Source organism: Pinus tabuliformis, chromosome 8, assembly GCF_031772625.1.
Source record: "Pinus tabuliformis cultivar Carrire ecotype Pingquan chromosome 8, CPIR1, whole genome shotgun sequence".
Taxonomy (NCBI): Eukaryota; Viridiplantae; Streptophyta; class Pinopsida; order Pinales; family Pinaceae; genus Pinus; species Pinus tabuliformis.
The window spans coordinates 1,502,865,304-1,502,875,264 of record NC_142294.1 but is presented as its reverse complement, the minus strand read 5'-3'; the positions used below and the strand labels follow the sequence as shown (position 1 = coordinate 1,502,875,264).

General features: G+C 33.1%; 1 protein-coding gene across 1 annotated transcript in view; it reads left to right on the top strand.

The window, feature by feature from the left end:
• Positions 1 to 394: 394 nt before the first annotated feature.
• LOC149241546 (calcium-transporting ATPase 8, plasma membrane-type-like) overlaps positions 395 to 9,961 on the top strand; it is a 180,419-nt gene continuing 170,852 nt past the window's right edge. Inside the window, exon 1 of the mRNA XM_089370583.1 lies at positions 395 to 850. Coding sequence (XP_089226709.1) covers positions 728 to 850 — 123 coding nt within the window. The 5' untranslated portion in view covers positions 395 to 727. The remainder of the gene's footprint in view (positions 851 to 9,961) is intronic.

Genomic DNA, 9,961 nt, shown 5'->3' with positions numbered 1-9,961 from the left:
CTGTGTGCAGATGCCTGCTTTGCTTACAATATTTTTAAGCGAAAGCCGAAACGCAGAACAGGGGCCTCAATGTTTTTTTTTCGAGATTAGCTAACGCGTGGCTCCATTCTTTCAGGCCCAACTCATTTTCATCAAATTACTATATGTTTTTAAAATGTAATTTTTATATATATACACTAAAGGAATCGTGGTTGGACCAGTTTTTAGAGTGGACCAGTTCTCAAGTATACATAATCTTATCCAGAATTGTTACGCGTCAAGAAAAAGAATTTCTGACCGTACTTTAATTATCCAGAATTGTTACGTGTCGAGAAAAAGAAGAATTTCTGGCTGTACGTTAATTTCAAAATGGTGGGCATTGGTGTTTTTCAGTATACATAGTCTTATTCAGAATTGTGACATGGGTCCAGAAAAAATGAAAATGTAAGTGTGTTTCTGAAAACTATTGAAAACAGTACTTTAATATGAGCAATACCGTGCTTTCACGCCAAGGATTGTTCCGAAATGGTGACATTGGTGCGATTTTAGTGTGTTAAATACTTCCCAAAACAAAAGGCAAGCTGTGACTTGCAGTGGAGGTGGTCTGTAGTTTGTGTTATTGTGACTGGTAACATTTCTCCTGCGCGTAAACAAGATTTCCACGAGCTCCGGCGGTCGCGGAAACCCGACGAGAAGTCCTTCGAGGTAGAAGTACGAGCGATTCAAGAAGAGTGAGGGTATAGACGAAATGAAGCGGGGTGTTCCAAATGAGGCGCGCACGAATGCCGCACTGGATCGCGGTCGCCCATCACAGAATGTTTACGAGATCCCTCACAAGAATGCCACGCTGGAAGAACTGAAAAAATGGAGGGTAAGTATGTTTCTTTTTTATTTCAATTTTTATTAATAGTTGAGTGTGGAAAAAAATAAATAGATATTATGTTTTTATTGGTCAAAGGACAAATTTAAGTGATTTTTTTGTTAAAAAAATACATATGGTTGATGGTTGGATAATAATTACAATTTAGTCCTCATTATGATCATGAGTTATAGTGAGTGGTTCGAAACACTTGTCAACAATCTTAATGCGATTTTTTTTTTCACGGAAAAACTCTTTTAAATATGAATGAATATTATATTTTTATTTTAGAAAAAAAAAACAGGTTTAATTTATAAAATATATATTAAACTAAAAAAATATTAATTTAATATTGGTTAAAGTTAGAAAAATCCACACTGATTCAAGTTCTTTATATAGGGTGATATGAAACCATAGACTCTGATCCATTTTAAAATTATCCATTTTGGGTTTTTTACGTTTTTAATTTTGATTAGGATTAAGATAGAAAGAAGTTTTATCTATATTAAATAATAATTTGGTAGTTTTACTTGAGTTTAATTTTGAATTGGTCTACATTTAGATTTTGATAGGAAGAGAATAGCTTTTATGTATAATAAAATGATTTTATAAGATTTCTTTAAATTTTAGATTCATCTATATCCAATTTTGATGACTAAAAAAGTTTTGTTTCAAGTGGAATGATATTTTAAAGAGCTTTTCTTTTTTAAAAATGATTTAAGTTTCAATAGATTGAAATTTAAATTATTTTATTTTTTATTTTTTTTATAGTTATAAAAAATTCACTACATAATTAAATAATTTTATTAAACCCATCCACTTACACACAAAGTAAACTTTGTAACTTTTTACATCTGTAGATTCTAAGCCGGGACAATTCCTCAAAGGGTGTGATTCAATTTTGAATTCTATCCAAATCTATATTTCTACTTTCTGCATCTCTAGATTCTAATAGGGGACCATGCTTCCAAGGGTTTGATTCAATTTTGAATTTGATCGAAATCCATATTTGTATAACTAGGGGGAGCTTTGTGCATGGTAAAACATGCTTCTAGGGGTTTTTTGTCATCCAAAATTGATCAATCCGAATTTTGGTAATTAGAGGGAAGCTTAGAATGTTGTTTTTGGTGATTTTGTTCAATTTTGATTTAATTTAGATATTTAAAAAATTAATAAAAAAATCAGATTAGTTGACACCTTAACTTCTTATAGTTAGGAAGTTTCGAGTTTTGATATTTAGAAGGAATTTTGTCACGTGAGTGGGATTTTAGGGCATTTTCTCTTATACAAAATGTTTTAGCAAAATTTGACTCTTTTTAGATAGCAATATCTCATCTCAATTTCTAAACTATAATATCTGAAAGTCTCATATGATATGCAGATTTTAATTTCAATTATTATAAGTTTTAATTTCAATTATTACTTTTAAAATAAAAGCATAAAATATAATTTTTTGAAACAACTTAAATGTTTTATAATTCGTTTCTATTCTAGTCACTCAAAAGAATGTTAGTTATTATTTTAATGTAAAATCCTTCTAAAATGATTTAGAATTAATAAAATCGCACCTATTAAATTAGTACAACTACATTAAAAATATTAATGTGTTTGATATAGTTCAAGATTTCATAAATATAATAAAAAATAGTATTAACACCAAATAATGTACACATTTACCTGTTTAACCATGTATAAAAAAAAACCATGTATAAAAAAATTATGGATCAACTTTAAGTTAACAAAAAATGAATTACACGTCTTATTGTAAAATGTATCATTTTGCTAAATAAAATCTGTTTATATATAATTGAATGTTATAAATAATAATGAAGAACTTTTCATGAATAAATTTATTAGAATTGGAATCATCTCAAATCTCTAAGAAATTGGTGAGTGGGAACCACATGGCACAAATCTAGTTTTTTAAATTTATTAAAAGTAATGGATCATTATGCTAAATAAAATTTTCTTATATATAAGTAAATATTATAAATTATAATGAAGAACTTATTAGAATTGAAATACTTTTAAATCTTTAGGAAATTTTTGGCAAGGAGCCTCATGGCAGGAGTTTACTTTTTTAAATTTATTTTTTAAATTTATTAAAAATCAATGCAACTTAATAAACGCTGCAATACACTATAATCATTGCATATTCCCTTGAAAATCAATATAAACACTTAACTAAAAAAATCCACAGATCCTCATCCACTTTAAAAAATAAAAAACTTTCCGCAATTAAATTTAATTTTTTAAAATTCAATTTTAACATAATTGGTCAAAGTGTCATATCAGTAATTACATCCTTCAGATAAGAATAGGAAAGGAATTTTTTTTTCTGAGTGTGCGGCATCTTGCTTTGCTCATGAGCGAAAGCTCACGCGCGGAAACAGGGGCCTCTATGCACTCTTTTCAGGTAAGCAATTTACGCGTGCCGCGTTCTTCAGGTCGAAATCATTTTCATCGGCCGCATATCTGTTTTTAAAGTTTAATTCTATGCAGCGCACGTATATTACGCACACTGAGATATATTTTATGGACTCTAGTAGTTAGAGAGAAGCTTATTTATGGCATAATGACGCTTAGGTGTTTCGCTCAAAATTCTAAATTGATCGATGTAAAAATTTTGATAAGTAAAGGGAAGTTTTATAGATGATGAAATAATGTTGTTAAGGTTTTTTCCAAATTCTAAATTGACCTGTGTCTAGACTTTAATAGCTAAAGGTGAGCCTTAGGTATGGCAGAAGAATGTTTCTAATAATTTTATCTATTTTTAATCAACATAGATCTTTAAAAAATGGGAGCCTTATGTATGGTGGAAAGATGTCCCTAATGATTTTACCTATTTTTTAATCAACTTACATGCTCTAAAAATGGGTCAAGATTCAAATGAATCAAAACTCTGATTTTAAATATCTTTGTATTTCAATAGTTATAAAGAAATTTGCTACATAGTTAAAGAAATTAGTTTAACACCTTCTCTCACATGTACAACAAGTCTACCCTTGTCAACGTTTATCCCTATTTACATAGTGATGCCCCATTCTATTTTTTAATCTATAATTCAACAAATCTATATATAACATGGACTTTAACTTCATTAATTACCTTTAAGATAAACATATGATATAGTTTTTCACTTAATAATTTTGAATATTAAAAAAAAATATACTTAAACATAAAATGTACTCATTTCTTAAAACTACAAAGACTTTTTTAATGGGAAGAAATGGCCATTGAGAATGTCGCTAAAAATATGAGCATTCACAAATTAAGGCACATCACTAGAATCCACATAGTAAGAGGGATTATAAAAATTAATCACTCCTAGTTCACAGATAACATGCTAATTGAACGTGCATCTACAGTGATAGCCTCTTCATTGAAAGCAATAATGGTTCTCTATGTAAATGTTTCAAAAAATCTTACGAATTGTGGGAAAGCCAACTTTATGCTTGGAACACAAGGCCTAGAATGCAAGTGTTTATTACTAGAATACCTAACTTCCAAGTTCAAGACAATTGGAAGTCATTTAGGTATTTGGGCATCCCTATATGTCTTCACCCCCCCTTCCTACCTCGCCATTGCTACCAATAATCAACCTGAAGCTTATTCTCTTCAATTGGGTATTAAATTGGTCTCCTCCCCTAGAATACATATAATTTGAACATTATAGGTGACTCCAAAAAAACCATTCAACATTTGTGCTTCGACACTAATCCCACTAGATCATTGTTGATTTCCATATTCTTCAAATTCATCTCTACTACCCCTCCTTTTCTAAGATTTATTTCTTCCACATTGCTTGATCCAACAACTCCTTTGTGTATTTTCAAGCAAATAAATCCCTTTTAAAAAATGTTGTGGTTTAAGTTATCAATGGGAAATGTTCTAGCTACCTTATTTCATGACAAGGCTCTTATTTAATTTACCATTCTTAGCCATGAAACATGTTAATTAGATGTTTTCAACCCATATATATCAATTATTTCACCTCCCTTATGTAGCTTCTTGGATTGAGGTGGGATCTTGCACACTGGATTGGAAATGCTTGTCAAGTCAATCAATGATGATCTTGTGTCAACACTACCCTACTAGGTACAAGTAGTTATTTTCTCCAATTTAAGTCTTCTAGGGTTCCTATTTCTTTTTTATTCTTCCTTACTACCACCTTTGTCTTTCCACTCCTCTATGCCCTTTATTCCCCATGGCCCTTTCCCACTGTGGACTTGTCCCTCTATATCCTAATTTTTTTCATGGTTATATGTAGCCTCCCTGCCATTAAGATCACTATGGATTAATTGGAAGATGACATATTTTACCGCCACTAATCCTCCCACTCTCTACAAATTTAATTAGCCAACCTAGAAACTAGACTAGAAACAATGATGAAGATAATGATTTAACACATGGATTTAATCTGCTAAGTCTAAGATGAAATCAATGCAAGTTGGAGTATGTTGTCAAATATCATCATTGGTGATTGGTCATCATCAAAATTTTGTGTGGCACTCCTCCCCATGCGAATCTTGCTCTATTTACCCACCAAATATGAACTCCACTCTTTCAAACCTTGATGTAGCAACCCCTAAAGTTTCTTTACCAATTCAAAAAATAAGTTGGGTATGTATTATATTATTTCCTTAACTTATATGAAACATGGAAAAAATGGGGTTTGAGGGGGGGTTGTTCAGCCCCCCCTAGTTGGGGGGTAGGCCACATTTGACAGGGTTTGGGGAAATGACCTAAGTATTTTTTTTTGGGTGGTTTTTTTCACTTGCCTTTGCTGAGTTGGGGGGTATGCCACATTTGACAGGGTTTGGGGAAATGACCTAAATATTTTTTTTTGGGTGGTTTTTTTCACTCGCCTTTGCTGGTTTTTGGCCCATGGTTTTGTTGAAAGCAACTTTGTGTTGCATGGTGGTTTTGTCCATGGTTTTGTAGTTTCCGTTATGGAACTACAATTCCATTTTCAGTTCATATGTTGTGGGTTGTATATTGTATTGTAATATATTGTACAGGAAAAAATGAAAAAGAGCTTGATGGTTTCCTAAGTTTGGGTTTCTAGGATAAATTATTTATGAAAATTTGTGTGTTTTCCTTTGTATCTTTTCTGTTTTTTATTAATAATTTGTTTGCATCGATTAATTTTATAGGATTAAAACATAAATTTGTTATCAGAGAATTTTTGTATTCAAAGTGACACCTTTGTGGTTAAGGGGTTTGGATCATATTTGTGGTAGGTCTTGTTATAGTGGGAGATTTGTGGGATTGATACTTGTGGTGAATTGTGGTGAGTAGTTAAAAAATAGAGATCACGAACTTTAATGGGAAAAGTTTTGAATTGTGGAAGATCAAAATGGAAGACTTGTTGGTGGATAGAGTGGATTGTTGTGGATCCAATTGCTGCATTGAAGGGGATGTCAATAGAAAATTGGATGATGATGGATCAGAAAAAAAAACAACATAATATGATTGTGTCTCTCAAATTCAATATTATTGAATCTGTCAGGGGAAGCAACAAAAAATGATTTGTGGGACGCGTTAGGGGCTTTATATCAGTCTAAGTCCCTAGTAATCAAATTGTTCCTATAGAAAATGTTGTATGACCTTAGGATGAAGGAATGGAGACTTGGTGATAAAGCATCTGAACACTTTTAATACTATGGTGGGTCAACTATTATTTGTTGATATTAATATTGCATATGAGGATAAGTGCATTAGTTTATTATGTTCTCTACCAGACTCATGGGACATTCTGGTTATTTCAATAGGTAGTAATGAAACTACCTTCAAATTTCAATGAAATAGTCTCATCCTTGTTTTCAGAGGAGATGATACAGAAAAGCATGGAGAGTTAGAATAGAGATGCCTTGTTTGTAAGTGGATGCTCCGAAAATAGAAATAAAAATAAGTCCTCAAGTGGGAGATATAAATCTAGAGGAAGATTGAAATCTCTAGGAAAGTTCATAAAGGTATGTTGGAGATGTGGAAAATAAGGGAATTACAAGAAATATTGTAAACTCAAAATTGCATAGAAAGGGAAGGGATCTTAAGATGCGCCTTTTGTAGAAGAAAAAACCTCCTCAAATGAAGGAGGGGTGTGTACTTGGCTTCTTCAAGTACACAATTAGATCATGAATCATCACTAATTTACTCATACTCATCCTTTCATATGACTCCTCACAAGGAGTGGTTTTGTGAGTATCAAATATTCAATGTTCGTGATGTTTTATTAGGAGATTACTCGAAAGCTAGAATCATAGGATAATGAAAATTCAAGTCGGAGATCATGGATGGAAGGATCAATACACTCCTTGGAGTTCTGCACATCCAAGGATTAGCCAAAAAATTGATTTATGTAAGAAACATGAGTGATGCAGGTGTAAAAATATTGTTTGAAAAGGATACCTACAGGATGGTTCGAGGAGCAATGGTATTTATAAGGGGAGTTTGAATTGGAACTATGTATAATATATTGGGAAGCACTGGTAGTGTTTGGTGTAATAATTCCATTATTACTGAGAGTGGAGTAGAAGAAGGGAAAACGCTTGTAGCTTCAGGAGCAAATACTATGTTGTGGCATCAAAGAATGAGATATTAGGAAGGACTACTAGTGTTGGGTGCAAAAATTCCATTATTATTGAGAGTGTAGTAGAAGAAGGAAAAAACATTGCAACTTCAAGAGAATAGATTATGTTGTGGCATCAAATATTGGGACACATTGGAGAGAGGGGCCTTCGAGTATTGCGTGGAAATGGTATGGTAAACGATATGTTTAATTTCTCTATGAATTTTTACTTTTGTGAACATTAATTATATGGAATCATAATCGAGCGAGATTCTTCTATGGTGCTAGGAGGGCAGAGGGAATACTACAACTAGTGCACAATGATGTGTTTGGACCTATGTCATTTGCATCACTAGGTAAATCAATGTACTGCGTCTCATTTATAGATGACTTCTTAAGGAATTCATGGATATGTTTCCCTGGAAAGAAATCTAAAGTCTTTGACAAATTTAAAGAATTTAAGGCTCTGGTGGAGAATCAAATAGAGAAGAAAATAAAGGTGTTGAGGATGAGTATTGGTGGAGAGTTATGAGGGAAGGAATTTGAAGAGTACTGTAAAAAGTGGGGTATAGAACGATATAAGAATACCCCATACACACCTCAGTAGAATGGATTTGCAGAAAGGATAAATAGGACATTGATGGAAAAATCAAGGAGCATGCTCAGTGGTTCCAGGTTGAGACAAGAATTCTGGGTAGAGGTAGTGTATACTACATGTTACTTGGTAAATGACTAACCCTGAAGTGTTGACAAGCTCCAACCTGTAGGGGACTTCATGCACTAGCCTAGCACCTCCATTCCATCCTATAATGACTGAAATGAGACAAGAGTGTGGATTCTCGTGCCAGGGACAATGCTCCACGATACAATATGATTTACAATGATTTTTATTTAACACCCAATCACACTATGACCTACAACACAACTATGACATCATCCCAAAAGAGACTCCTATACCTCCCAATAATGCCTTTTCGACTCTAAGCAGATTGACTCTTTTACAATAATGACTCTTCCAATGATGACACTTTACAAATCACTCTTTTACAACTTTAAAATGATGACTCTTGGCCTTGACACTTCTTCACAATATACTGCCATGTCTTCAATGGATGTCCCACTGTAATGCTTCCTTTGATTTGACCCTTATGCTCTTGAATTCTTGCTTGAAGTTGTAATTAAATCTTCTTCTACCTATATCCAAAATTTGCCCCGTGAAACCAACCCCAAAACAAAACATAATAGCCTTCAACTTACCTCTGCCTGCAAAACACATGTAAGTGCATGATAATGAATAAATACAAATTAAAAATTACAATGCATACCTGTTATGAAACCAGTTCACAAAAAGACAGAAAAGATATATCAACGCCTTAGAATTCAGCCTCTTCGAGGAGGCAACCTCCTTTGCATTACACAAATGAACAATTCTTGGATGATACAAATGACTAAACCTCCCTTCTATATATAGGAGTCTAAGGGGTCACAATATAATCAAGCCGACATAACAGTAATAACATAAGGGCACACCAATAACAATAGTGGGTTACATTAATAACAATATGGGGACAATAGGGGCACAATAATAACAATAAGGGCTACAATGACAATAGTAATGGGGGAAGCACTAGTATTATAGGAACCTAACATTACCCTCTTCTTCCAAAACGTGTTGTCCTCAACGCTTGAGTAGTTTTGGATGCTTCTGTATAAAATTCTCATCCTCCCATGTGGAATCTTCGGTGGATAAGTTCTTCCATTTGATGAGATACTCTGAAATTGATCAATTTCGTAGCTATCGAGTTCTTGTTTCGGTGACTGATTCTGGTTCCAATATGATTTTTCCTTCCTCGTCAAGTTCTGGAAATATTGTTTGAACTGGGAACTTGTCACCTATAACCTTCTTTAAACATGAAACATGGAAAACTGGGTGCACTTGGGAAACTGCAAGAAGCTCCAATTTGTATGCTATAGTACCAATATTTTGCAACACCTTGTATAGACCATAATACTTTGGTGATAATTTATTATCCTTCTTAGCTTGCTTGAGGTACATTTTTTGATATGGTTGTAGCCGTAGGAATGTCCAGTCACCTACATCAAAACTTCTTTCATTGTGATGTTGATTTTCCTGTTGTTTCATTCTATTCTACGCCAACGTGAGGTTATCCTTTAAGAGTTGGAGAACTTGTTGTTGATGCAGGATGTGATGTTCCATTGCTTGAACCTTAGAATTTTCTCTTAAATATGATGTGATCGATGGTGGATGATATCCATAAAGTGCCATAAATGGAGTCATTTTTGCTGCAGTATGGAAGGAAGTGTTATACCACCATTCAGCCAAAGGCAACCATTTGACCCATTGTGTCTGTTAATCATATACAAAGCAATGAAGATATCCTTCCAAACATTTGTTTACTATCTCAATTTTCCCATCAGATTGAGGATGATAAGATGATCTATGAGCTAACTGAGTAGTGAGACAAAAAAATAATTCTGTCCAAAAATTTCCGGTGAATATGGGATCTCTGTCGCTTACAATAATATTTGGG